The sequence below is a fragment of the Peromyscus maniculatus genome, chromosome 4, assembly GCF_049852395.1.
Source record: "Peromyscus maniculatus bairdii isolate BWxNUB_F1_BW_parent chromosome 4, HU_Pman_BW_mat_3.1, whole genome shotgun sequence".
NCBI lineage: Eukaryota > Metazoa > Chordata > Mammalia > Rodentia > Cricetidae > Peromyscus > Peromyscus maniculatus.
Window position 1 is genome coordinate 99,118,029 of NC_134855.1, and position 13,625 is coordinate 99,131,653.

The following is a 13,625-nucleotide window of genomic DNA, read 5'->3' on the forward strand; positions in this document are numbered from 1 at the left end:
GCATCATTTCTGCAAAGAAGCAGAGTGTGATGGAATATGCCAGTGATCTTGCCGGGTGGTGGCGGCGCACGCCTTTAATCCCAGCACTCGGGAGGCAGAGCCAGGCGGATCTCTGTGAGTTCGAGGCCAGCCTGGGCTACCAAGTGAGCTCCAGGAAAGGCACAAAGCTACGCAGAGAAACCCTGTCTCGAAAAACCAAAAAAATAAAAAAATAAAATAAATAAATAAATAAAATAAATAAATTAAAAAAAATATGCCAGTGATCTTAACATTCAGGGTAGTGGTTAGGAGAATCAGGAGTTTGAGGGTAGCCTGAGCTACATAGTGAGTCAGCCCTTGTCTCAAAAACAAAAACAAAAAAACAAGGGCCTGGAGGGGTGGCTCAGTGGTTAAGAACACTGGCTCTTCTTCCCGAGGACTGAAGCATATTGCCAGCACCCACATGGCAGCTTACAATTCTCTAAAACTCCAGTTCCAGTGACTCCAACACCCTTTTCTGGCTTCTGTGGGCACCAGGCATGCATATAAGCAAAACACCCACACACATACAACAAAAACAAATAAAAATTTAAAACACACAAAACAATCTGAAAGTGGTTTTAAAATGTGGGCATATACATTTGATTTAGAGAATGGGATCTGCATTCTATGGGGTCAAAAGCAGTCCGTGTATTTCCCCAGAAAACTCTGAGCCTTTCCATTTGCTGTCTAACGGGTGAAAGCTAGATCTACCCCCCTCCAAGTAAAACCCTCTGTCGTCTTAGGTATGTCAGGAGTGGTCAGGGCATAAATGTGTATATGGAAAAGGGACATTCAAGTCCTCCCAGTGTCCTGAGCTCTCCCAATGTGAAGATGTCAACAGAGCAGAGACCAGACATCACCTCTTCATGTCAGCCTCCTTCCAAAGCACTGGAGTAAGACATTAGGGTGTGTTTCTCGGGAGCTAATGAGAAGGCGGGCAGCCTCTGCTGCTTCACAGGGCTCACGTCTCTTTCCAAGCACACTGCCCAACACTCTGCTCATTAAACACACTGGGTATGGTAGACTGACCACTGCCGTCAGAGGGACTCAGATGCCAGACTTCTCTATTTTTAAAGCCAATCCCTGCTCAACTACAATAGTTTGTGATTGATTCAGTCACAGACACAGTTGGCTTACATATTCATTATCGAGTTCACAAAGGCGTCACCATGCCAGTGTTCTCAATATTTACTATTTATTGAGCACTTTGCGATGTTCCGGCCCCCGACTCCAATGACTGCATTACCCACACCCACTCCCATCCGTGATCTTTGGGAAAAGCTTCATAATCACATACGGTTCTAAAGACACATGATAGAAGGATAAACCTTTTGGGGACCCTGGAGTGTTTGATCTTTGGCCAGTCTGTCCCTGGCAAACTACAGAAATATATATGTTTATATATATATATATATATATATATAATATATATATATTAAATCTTTGCTCATGTCTGTACAACATTGATCTCTGCTAACTGCTTAAAATAGAACTCGATTCTCTCTACTACAGCGTCTTCTAAGCCTAAGAGCCTCTCGACAAAGGAGGCCTAGCTTCATAGGTTGATCCAAATCTCCCAGAGCATTCTAAGTAGTCACTCTGAAGTTGCATGGCAATCTATTATCTATTTTTCTCTAGAGTCACTCTCCAGAGGAACAGGACTAGGGCAGAGGGAGCACTTGGCAATTATATGGAAATACCCATAAGCCCAGCCTAAACCGTGAGTGGCCATGACAGATGTTTGTGAGAAGGGAACTCTATTTTGCAGACATTTCAGGTGGCTATCCTGGGTCTGCCTGTGACAGTGAAGACAAGGGCTTCCTTTAATGCACATATGGTCTGAGGGTACCTTAAGAGGTTGTGACTATTTCCTTCAACAAGTGAGAGCCTGCTGCCTTGCATTTTATATCTGCTGTCTCCTCAACGGCATCTTCAACAGTTAAGTGGTATTTCCTAGAACAATCTACGATTTCCCACCCCATGGCTAAGTGAAGAGCTAGCAGCTGCTCTGAACATAAACCGGCTCTTGCTTAGGCATAAGCTCTGGCAGAAGTACGTTTCATGCCAGCAGGCCTGCTTCCTCAGATACCCCTGGTGGGGGCCCAGGCCCTGCTCTGGCTAGTGTTAGCCAGCAGAAAGGTCCTGGCTCAAATGGCTGACAGAGTGACATCAAATGAGAGAGCGGCTAGTTACACATCGCTGGTGGGGGATGAGTGCTGGGCATGGGCCAGGGACTGGTTTTCCGTGCTTACATCACTAGACAGACCCTGGCCTTGGGGGATCTCCTCACTAGGCAGCTCATCAACCACCTCAGGGACCATCCTGGAGTCCTCATCGGTCTCCTCAGAGACCTCCTGAGCCTGCAGACCAGTCTCCTCAGTGAGCTCCGGGGATGGTTTGTCAGTCTCGGGGATGTCTTGAGACAACTCAATGATGGCAGGAACCTCTGGAGCCAGCATGCCAACCTCCACAGAGAACTCCTGGCGTGGTGGGCTGATCTCTTCAGGGATCTCTTGGGTTGGCCTGCCAATTTCCATAAAGGTTTCCTGGACCATGCTACCAACCCCCACAGGGGATCCATGGGCCTCTTGGCACAGCTGGTCACTCTCCTCAGGGTTGTCTTGAAAACATTGGCAAACTTCCTCATGAACTTTCTGGCACGGCTGACATGCGTTGGCAGCAGTGTCACGGTTCTTCAGGAATAGCTGGCTGATGTCAGGGACCTCCTGGTTAGGCTGGCCGACCTCCTCAAGGATGTCATGGCATGTCTGAGTGGTGTCGGGGACCTCCTGGCATGTCTGGCTGACCTCGGCAACATCTTGACCTCCTAGAGGGCTGACTTCTACAGGGGGCTCTTGAGGGGACTGATTTGGCTCAACAAGCTCTTGCTGTCTTTCCACGGGGAACTCTTGTGTTCCATCTCCAGGAGGCCCCTGGAGCAACCCAAGGCCTTGGTTTTCTTCAGTCATATGTGTATTTACAGAGGACTGATCACTGAAGCCAAAGTGTGAGTTTCCATCCGCTGCGGTAGGAGAGGAAGGGCCAGCGCTGGACACGGTGCTGGAGGGACCACTGCTATCTATAAAGCAAAGTTAGGAGGTGAGGTCAATGAGCCGGAAGAGGAAGCTCTGACCGGGCGTGCACACTAACACTAGGATACATCTGCTTTGCTGCTCACGGTTTGGAGAAAGAGGGTCTGAGTTCCTCCTAAATGTGGCAGACATCCGAGCTTGCTCCGCTCAGGAACTGTCACGCTAGCCACATGGAGACCACAGGAAAAATGCTAAGGCTCCTCCAAGAGTCAGGAGATTAAGGCCTACTCCCTCTAGTTTCTCACAAGCACCCTCTGCTCCCGACTCCACGTTTATGTGGCTCCTCCCCCATACTTTGGTGTATGTGGACATTCTGTCCCAGGGGTTCACAATTGCTGTCACACATACAAGGGTGGGGACTACATAAACACCGACTATCAGGTTCCATCCCCACGGTTTCTAATTCTACAGGTTTAGTTTAAAGTTTGGATAGAAGGGACTGGAGAGGTGGCTCAGAGGTTAAGAGCACTGGCTTCAGAGTGCTTCCAGAGGTCCTGAGTTCAATTCTCAGCACCCACATGGTGGTTCACAATCATCTATAATGAGATCTGGTGTCCTCTTCAGGCATAAAGGCATACATGCAGACAGAACACTGTATATGTAATAAATAAAAAAAGGCTAAAAAAAGATATGGATAGAAAGCCAGGCAGTGGTGGTGCACGCCTTTAATCCCAGCATTTGGGAGGCAGAGCCAGGCGGATCTCTGTGAGTTTGAGTCCCGCTTGGGTTATAGAGTGAGTTCCAGGACAGGTTCAGAGCTACACAGAGAAACCCTGTCTCAAACCCCCCCCCCCACCACCACCACCACACCAAAAAAAAAAAAAAAAAAAAGATACAGATAGGAAGAAAGGGAGAGGAAGAGAATATTATTTTATTCCCAGTTGAGGGTACCATGGGTGTGGCCCAGTGGTAGGGGCAATCTATTATGCACAAAGTCCTGGGATCAATATGCAGCATTGCATAACCCAGGAATGGTGGTAAATATCTATAATCTCAGCACCTGGTAGGCAGGAGGATCAGAAGTTCAAGGTCATCCTCAGCTATACATAGCAAGTCAAAGGGCAGCCTGGGCTACATGGGACCATGTATCCAAAAAAAAAAAAAAAAAAAGAAGAAGAAGAATTCCTTGGCCTTAAGGAATCAAGAGAAGAATCATTCTTTAAAATAATCAATGTGTTTCCGGAACAAGAGATATCCCAAGAAATAAGTAAGCAAGAGAATGTAGACAAACTTTATAAGTCAGGAGTGAGACATGGCAGCTTACACCTGCAATTCTAGCACTCAGGAGCACTGGAAGTTCAAGGTCAGCCTGGGCTACCTGGCAAGCTCTGGCAAAGCTAGAAAACGATACAGGAAACCTATAAATGAGGGCAGGTAGGAAAGAACAGCAGACAGGAGAAAGCCACGAGAGCCTGCTGCTCCCGGGACCCCCCGGGGTGTCTGCTCCCACACCCCCTGATGGGAGGGGCTGCTTCTCCTGCCTTTAGCCCATCACTGTTCTTGGGAACAGCACCAACAGTGGACTGCTGGGAGTTCTTAGGGCTGGAGGGAGACACCAGTGGTAGGCAGGCACCAGTGAGGAACAGACCCTTCCCTTATCACCCTGCCTGCAGGAGTGAGTGACTGGGACCACACAAGCCCTTCCAAGGTAGCGTGAAGCGGAGCTCTGCATTTCAGGCCTGGGGTCAACAGTTACAGAACTGGGTCACCTTCTGGCACCTTGTATGAGGAAAAAACCTTAAGGTTTTTTTTTTTGGGGGGGGGGCGGTTTTCAAGACAGGTTTTTTTTTTTTTTTTTAAAGATTTATTTATTTATTGTATGTCCATGAGCACTCTATCTGCATGTACCACTTTTTTTTTTTTTTTTTTTTTTTTTTTTTTTTTTTTTTTTTTTGGTTTTTTCGAGACAGGGTTTCTCTGTGTAGCTTTGCGCCTTTCCTGGAGCTCACTTGGTAGCCCAGGCTGGCCTCGAACTCACAAAGATCCGCCTGGCTCAGCCTCCCGAGTGCTGGGATTAAAGGCGTGCGCCACCACGCCCGGCTTTGCATGTACCACTTTAAGCCAGAAGAGGGCATCAGATCCTACTGTAGATGGTTGTGAGCCACCATGTGATTGCTGGGAATTGAACCCAGGACCTCTGGACGTGTTGCCAGTTCTCTTAGCTGCTGAGCCATCTCTCCAGCCCCATCAAGACAGGGTTTCTCTGTGTAGTTTTGGAGCCTGTCCTGGATCTCACTCTATAGACCAGGCTGGCCTTGAACTCATAGAGATCTGCCTGGCTCTGCCTCCCGAGTGCTGGGATTAAAGGCGTGTGCCACCACCGTCCCAGCAGAAACCCTGTCTTGAAAAAGCAAAAAAACAAAAAAACAAAAAACAAAACAAAAAACCCCAAAAAACCAAACTCAAACCCAAACCAAAACGAACAACCCTCTAGGTCTTTGGACATACAATGCTATAATATTTCATCTTATACACAAAGAAAACATAAAAACTCATTTCCCCAATCTTCTTGAAAACCCCAAATGAACTGGTAATGGTCTGGTGGAAATGATGAAGGTCCTCCATGGTGATGGAGGCCTCAAACTCTAGCACTTAGGAGGCCGAGGCAAAAAGGTTGCTGCAAGATCAAGGCCAGCTTGGTGGACATACTGAGCTCCAGCCCAGATAGAGTAATACAGAAAGATCCTGTCTTTAAAAATAAAAAGTAACAGGCTGGAGAGGTGGTTCAGTGGTTAAAAGCATTTGTTCTTCCAGAAGATCTGGGTTCAATTCCTAGCACCCATGTGTCTGCTCACAACGGTTTGTAACTCCATTTCCTGGGGATTCAATGCCCTCTACTGACCTCTCCAGGCACACATGTAGCAAAATACTCATATAATTGTTTTCTTTAAATCTAGAAAAGCCAGGCAATGGTGGCGCACACCTTTAATCTCAGCACTCAGGAGGCAGAGGTAGGCAGATCTCTGAGTTTGAGGCCAGCCTGGTCTACATAGTGTCTCAAAACAGAACAAAATCTAGACAAATGTGAAATAGTAAAAAGAATGAGGACTTTGAAGTCTTCAATTAGTCCACAGGAGGATATGGCCTCTAGCAAGGAAAGTTTCCCTTTTGTAAGTGCCATATTTATCAGTGGAGTTTCAACTATACACTAAGTCACTATAGTATCAACAGTGACTGATTCCGGAAACAGGAAGAGAACTAAATACATTGTACCAAAGCGAATCTGGGAAAGTTGACAAGGCTGACCCTGAAAAGGTTCAGCCACTGTACCCCCCTCTACTCCATCTTGGCCATAAAGAAACAGAGAGGACATGTTAAATGGGGTTGGGGTGGGCAGGAGGAGGGACATGGTGGGGTAGGGGCCGGGGTGGGCAGGAGGAAGGACATGGTGGGGTAGGGGCTGGGGTGGGCAGGAGGAAGGACATGGTGGGGTAGGGGTCGGGGTGGGCAGGAGGAAGGACATGGTGGGGTAGTGGTCAGGGTGGGCAGGAGGAGGGACATGGTGGGGTAGGGGCTGGGGTGGGCAGGAGGAAGGACATGGTGGGGTAGGGGTCAGGGTGGGCAAGAGGAAGGACATGGTGGGGTAGGGGTCGGGGTAGGCAGGAGGAAGGACATGGTAGGGTAGGGGCCGGGGTGGGCAGGAGGAGGGACATGGTGGGGTAGGGGTCGGGGTGGGCAAGAGGAAGGACATGGTTTGGGCCCAACAAGGTTCTGAAGACACAGAATGTGTTTCTGGTATGGACTCCTCAGTGAAGATGTTTACTAGTGAAGGTCTGCTACTAGGTGGAGATCGGAAGAAAGACAAAGAGAAGAAGCCAGCTGAGCTTTCCTCAGGTCCAGAGGAAGCCTTAATGTCCAGCTAGTGGTCTCAGTCCAGCAAAGCAAGATCAGACAGAAGAAGAGGGGGAGGCTGAGAGTTCCCTTAGCCCTTCAGGAGACAGAGAAGGCTCTATGAGGCAAGTTTAAATCGAAGGACATACTCTTAGAACTGGGGAACAAAAGTTTTTTTCCTCATACAAGGTACCAGAAGGTGACCCAGTTCTGTAACTGTTGACCCCAGGCCTGAAATGCAGAGCTCTGCTTCACGCTACCTTGGAAGGTCTTGTGTGGTCTCAGTCACTCACTCCTGCAGGCAGGGTGATAAGGGAAGGGTCTGTTCCTCACTGGTGCCTGCCTACCACTGGTGTCTCCCTCCAGCCCTAAGAACTCCCAGCAGTCCACTGTTGGTCCTGTTCCCAAGAACAGTGATGGGCTAAAGGCAGGAGAAGCAGGCCCTCGCATCAGGGGGTGTGGGAGCAGACACCCCGGGAGGGTCCCGGGAGCAGCAGGCTCTAGTAGCTTTCTTCTATTTGTTGCTGTTCTTTGGTTTTGTGCTTTGAGACAGTCTTGCTCCAGGCAGCCCCTTGCTGGCCTCAAACCTTCTTCAGCCTGCCTCCATGTACTGGAGTTATAGTACATGCCAAGCCTTCTTGGACTTGTGTTTCTTGCTCTTAGCTTTTCTATCTATTTCTATATATTTAAGCTGTCTCTTAGTCAACACCAGCGAGGAACAGTGTAAAGAGACCACAGTAGTCAGGAGGAGACTCTCGACCTTTTGTGCATAAAAGGTCCTTCGGATCACTGGTCAATGGGGCTGGAGGATAGAGGAGAATAGACTTTTTCCTTTAGCTTAGAAATAGCACAGATGGGGAGCTGGAGAGATGGCTCAGAGGTTAAGAGCACCGACTGCTCTTCCAGAGGTCCTGAGTTCAATTCCCAGCACCCACATGGGGTTCACAACCATCTGTAATGAGATCGGGTACCCTCTTCTGTGTACATAATAAATAAATAAATTTTAAAAAAAAAAGAAAGAAAGAAATAGCACAGATGACTATTCCCAGATTGGTCATTGCTGTTTTTTGCTTTTTTTTTTTTTTTTAAACAGGGTTTCTCTGTGTAGCCCTGACTATCTTGGAACTCACTCTGTAGACCAGGCTGGCCTCGAACTCACAGAGATCCGCCTGCCTCTGCTTCCCGAGTGCTGGGATTAAAGGCGTGCGCCACCACTGCCCGGCTTCTTTTTTTTTGTTCTTAAAGATAGGTCTTGCTGTATAGCCCAGTCTGGTCTTCAGCTTAATATATTATAGCTCAAGCTGGCCTAAAACTCACAATCCTACCTCTTCCTCCTCAGTGAACAACAGTACCCAGCCATTCGTGGTCTTCTCTCTTTTTTTTTTAAGATTTATTTTTATGGGCCAGAGAGATGGCTCAGAGGTTAAGAGCACTGGTTGCTCTTTCAGAGGTCCTGAGTTCAATTCCCAGCAACCACATGGTTGCTCACAACCATCTGTAATGGGATCTGGTGCCCTCTGCTGGCCTGCAGGCATACATGCAGGCAGAGCACTGTATACATAATAAATAAATAAATCTTTTTAAAAGATTTACTTTTATGATTTTTAATTGTGTGTGTGCACGCATACGCGATTGAACACACAAATGTACAGGTGTCTGTAGAAGCCAGAGGTGTCAGATTCCCTTGGAGCTAAAGTTCCAGGCAGTTAGGAGCCCCATGATGTGAGTGCTGGGAATCAAACTCGGGTCCTTTGGAAGAGCATCGCATGCTCTTCATTGCTTAAACTACTGCGCCTCCTCTTCAGTCCGGTTCCTACTCTTTTAACCCTCACCTTCCTAGCTCTCGTGGGATCGGTCTCTCGTCCACCAACCCCTCCAGCCTCGCCGTGTTTGAGTAGACAACTAAAAAGGGTTTACTTACACCAAGGTGGCTTTTCAGAGCGATGCCGAAGCTGCAGGGGCGGTGAGTGAAGAGCACGGGGTGGGGAGAACGGGCCATCTGAGGCCTGGTTGCTGTGCATACAGTCAAAGAGGGCTGGGGAGGGGAGGGGAGAGACACATGAATAAGAGGCCCTCAACCTAAGCCAAGGTCACTTTACCTCCCTCTGGCTGAGCAGAGACATACCCTGGAAACCTTGACCCAAATCTCTGTCATTTTTTAAACTTCACATTATGATCCTTTTCAAATATACCATTATTAACTTGTTTGTAGACAAAATGACGGGTTTAATCATGGCATTTTCACATGCATTATTAACGTTGTTCACATTTATCTGCGACCCCCGTTACTCTATCCTGTCTCTCTCTCAGTCTCCTACTTTCCGACAAAGTCACTCTCTGCATTCACGTCACATACACGTGTTCTGTTCTACGGAAGAAAATATGACATCAAATATGTCTTCTAAGAAGGGGTGACGGCGCAGAGGGTCAGGCGTCTGCTGCCAGGACTGACGGCCCGAGTTTGATCCCCAGGACCCAGGTGGTGAAAGGAAAGAGCTGATTCCTGCAAGCTGTCCTCTGCCTTCTACAGTGCAGCACCGTGCCTCAGCCCCAAAGAGATACATGTAAAAAAAAAAAAAAGGCCTTTGAAGTTGCTTTGCAAATGAAAACTTGCTTTTCTCTTGCTGCTTTCAAACTTTTCCTGTCGTCTGCCAGGTGTGGTGGCACAGCTTTTATGGGAAGCAGAGACAGGAGGATCTCTGTGAACTCCAGGACAGTCAGGACTACATAGAGAGTCCCTATCTCAAAACAAAAACAAACAAAACGTGGTTTTCTGTATTTCTGTCTTCTGAGAGTCTGAATGCATACTGAATAACCTCAGCATGCATCACTTTGCACATATCCTGTTGGAACTGAACTATTTAAAAATAAAAATTCAAGTCTTTTATTAAATTCGAAAAGGTTTGGTCTATTACTTTTCTAAGTATGTTTTATTCTTCTTTGTCTTTTCCTCTGAGACTAAGATCTGCTTGCTGTACCTCTCTGGAATCAGAAACCAGGGTCCCACATGGAAAGCATGGCCTGTCAGCTTTAAAATCACCATGGGTGGTGGTGGGGTGGGGGGGGTGTGAAGGGATGGCTTGGCAATTAAGACTCTTGCTGCTCTCCCAGATGACCCGAGTTCTATTCCCAGCCCCGACACCAGGTGACTCACAACCACCTCCAGCTTCAGGGGATCTGATGTGTGGAACCCCCACCCCACATAAGTAACACAACAACAACAACAAACAAACTACAACCAACCTGGGTGGGGGTGAGCAAGAACAGCAAGAGCTGCGACCCTCTTCATCCATTTCAGGTTACCATTTAATTTTTTAATTAATAATTAATCAGTTCTGTGTGTGCTGCTAGGGACCCACATGTTAAACACGTGCTTCACCACTTAGCTACAGCCCAGTCTCCAGGTCATCTCTGACTTAGTGTAGCACTTTCCTGTTGCCCAGGAGCCTTTGACTATTTTCTGGAATATTGAGCGTGCGCGTGCCTCCACGCACTTCTGTGAAACAACAACAAATTGGATCTATCTACCATTATTTTTGTACTTAGAAAACCAAAACAAATAAATAAAAATAAAAATAAGCCAGGAGGAGGTGGCTGAGTGTCTTTAATCCCAGCACTCAGGAGGCAGAAGCAGATGGATCTCTGTGAGTTCGAGGCCAACTTGGTCTACAGAGTGAGTTCCAGGACAGCCAGGACTGTTGCACAGAAAACCTGGTCTCAACCCGCCCCCCAATTTTTTTTTTTTTTTTTTTTTTTTTGCACTTAGGTATCTCATCCATATGGATTTGTCCTGGCAGATGTGAAGTGTGGATTTGATTTGAATTTTTTGTCACTTTGACCTACTTATTTATTAAAAAATATTACTTTACTCAGTATTTTGAAATGTCAACTTCATCAATTTATAGATTTTCAATTTTATTCCTTTAGCTTATTAATTCATGTACCAATATTACACTCCTTTTGTTTGTTCATTTGTGATAGTGTTTCAGCCATTCTGTAGTCTGGGTAGCCCAGGCTGGCTTTAAACTTGTAAGCATCCTCCTGTTTCAATTGCCTAAGAACTCAGATTACAAGGGTACATCACTGTGCTGGCTAGTTTTATGTCAACTGGACACAAGCTATAATCATCTGATGTATGGGACCTCAGCTGAGAAAATGCCTCCATAAGATTGGGCTGCAGGAAAGCCTGTAGGGGATTTTCTTAATTAGTGATCAGTGGGGGAAGGCCAGCCCAGTGTGGGTAGGGTTACCCCTGGCCTGATGGTCCTGGGTTCTATAAGAAGGTAGGTTGATCAAATCATTGGGTGCAAATCAATAAGCGGCACCCTCCACTGCCTCTGCATTGGCTCCTGCTTCCAGGTTCCTGCCTGGTTTGAGTTCCTGTCCTGACTTCCCTCAGTGATGGACTACAATGTGGAAGTGTAAGCCACATAGACCCTTATTCCCCCAATCTTCTTGGTCATGGTGTTTCATCACATCAGTAGTAACCCTAACTAGACCACCATGCCCAGTTTCATGAGGTACTGGCGATCAAACCTAGGGCTTCATGCATGCTAGGAAAGCACTGTACCAACCAACTACATCTCTAGTACCTGGCTTTGTTTTTCTTTTCTTTTATTAACTTAGTTTTTCCTAATTTTTCAATAAAAACTACAGAATTGATTTGTGCTTTTATTGGATCATATTAAACTTATAAATCACCGTGGGAAGAAGTGATATTCTTTTTTCCTCAGGGTTATTTTTGTGTGTGTGCGCGTGTGCATGTGCACCTGAGTAAGCATGCATGTATGTTTGTGTATATGCACTCGTGGAGGTCAGAGGTTGATGACAAGTGTGCTTTTAGACTGCTTTCCAACTTTTTAAATTCAATTTTATGTGTTCAGTGTTTTGCCGTATGTATCTCTATGAACCATGCACATGCCAAAGAGACTTTTAAAGGGCTTCAGATCCCCTAGAACTTGAGTTACGGATGGTTGTAACCTGCCATGTGGGTGCTGGAAATCGAACCCAGGTCTTCTGAAAGAGCAGCCAGTGTTAACTGCTGAGGTATTTGTGTGTGTATGTGTGCACATGTGTGTATACATAATCCAAAGCATGTGGGCGAATGTCAGGAAAGAACTTAAGGGAGCTGGTTCTCTCATATGTAGGTTCCAGAGATCAAATTCACATTATCAGGCATGATAGCAAGTACCTTTACCTGCTCAGCCCTCTCACCAGCCCAACTGTATGTTGTTAAAAGTCATTTCTGTGTCTTTGTAGTTACCTAACTATGGCTTTTCTTTTTTCTCACAAACTATTGTTTTATTTACTTTCCTATACTTAAGTTTCATGAAAAAATAAGAGCGAAGCAGTTCTGCCCTCTTTGAGAGAAGCGTCTCCCGTCAACATCAAGTATGCAGCTGACACAAACTAGGAAGAGTGACAACTTAGGGCCAAGACCAGGCTCAGGTCCCTCAAGAGTATACCCCACCAGGCAGCGCCAGCCTTCGATCCTGGAGCCTCTTGACCTATTCTCCATTAAAAACATTACATAAAACACACTCTTCCACTGCAGTAGCTGCACCTAATCCTCATAGAGCTCGCTGTGTGGCTGCAAGAGGTTCTCCTGTCCAGATGTAAACAAAGGGGACGATCTGGCCATCTGCATAATATTCTCCCTATAAACTGCTGCTGGATGGGAAACACAAACTGGTGGCGGGGTTGGCGCACACATTAATCCCAGCACTTGGGAGGCAGAGGCAGGAGGATCTCAGTGAGTTCCAGGACAGCCTGGTCTGGTCTACAAAATGAGTTCCAGGACTGCCAGGACTATTGCATAGAGAAACCCTGTCTGGAAAAACCAAACAAACAAACAAAAAGAAAGAATGAAGGAAGGAGGGAAAGAGGGATAATTCAACTCTGACACTAAGCTTCATAAGCAGTTTTTTTTTGTTTGTTTGTTTGTTTTCAGTGAAGAGCTGGGAAAAGATGAATTTGGCTCTTTTATTTCAAGAAGTTCCAAGTGGGGGTGGTGAGATGGTTCATGGGTAAAGGCACTTGCTGCCAAGCCTGACAACCAGAGTTTGATCTCTACGCCCCACACGGTGGAACAAAAGAACCAACTCCTGCAAGTTATCCTTCGACCTTGACGTGCGTGCCATGGCACACACATGCTTCCCCCAACTCATAAAATAAATAATAAAGAGAGTTATCAGATGGTGTGTGCTCTCAAAGCTCGCTCTCTCCAGGATCACGCGGTCTCTCTTACAATGCAGGCTGTTTTCAATGGCAAATTTATAGGTTCCAATTGTATCACGTGATCTTCCTTACAATGCAGGCTGTTTTCAATGGCAAATTTATAGATTTGAATTGTATCACATGGTAGCCATACGCCCAACTGGATCTAGAACGTCAACACACTGCCAAGTTAACTGCCGTGGTAAAAAGAACCGCTCCACGAGTAGCACCCGTGGAGTGGGGAGACATGAGTCAGGACCTGTGCTGCTCAGCTTTTTGTCACCTTGACAGAGCCAGGGTCATCTGGGAGGAGGGAACCTCAGCTAAGAAAATGTGTCCATCAGACTGGCCTGTGGGGAAGTCTGTGGGGCACTGTCTTGATTAATGGTTGATGTGGGAGGGTCCAGCTCACACAGGCAGTGCCACATCAGGGCAGGTGGTACTAGGAGGTACAAGAAGGGTATC

General features: G+C 46.7%; 1 protein-coding gene across 27 annotated transcripts in view; it reads right to left on the minus strand.

Moving 5' to 3' along the window:
* Window positions 1-2,070: 2,070 nt before the first annotated feature.
* Ppip5k1 (diphosphoinositol pentakisphosphate kinase 1) overlaps window positions 2,071-13,625 on the minus strand; it is a 47,205-nt gene continuing 35,650 nt past the window's right edge. For 24 of the 27 annotated variants that reach the window (XM_076568586.1, XM_042276062.2, XM_076568581.1 and 21 more), the window contains 2 exons: window positions 8,866-8,979; window positions 2,071-3,100 (listed from right to left, as the gene is read on the minus strand). In XM_076568586.1, the coding sequence (XP_076424701.1) occupies window positions 2,211-3,100; window positions 8,866-8,979 (1,004 nt within the window). In that variant the 3' untranslated portion in view covers window positions 2,071-2,210. The remainder of the gene's footprint in view (window positions 3,101-8,865; window positions 8,980-13,625) is intronic. The other 3 variants (XM_076568584.1, XM_076568602.1, XM_076568599.1) reach the window with 1 other exon arrangement.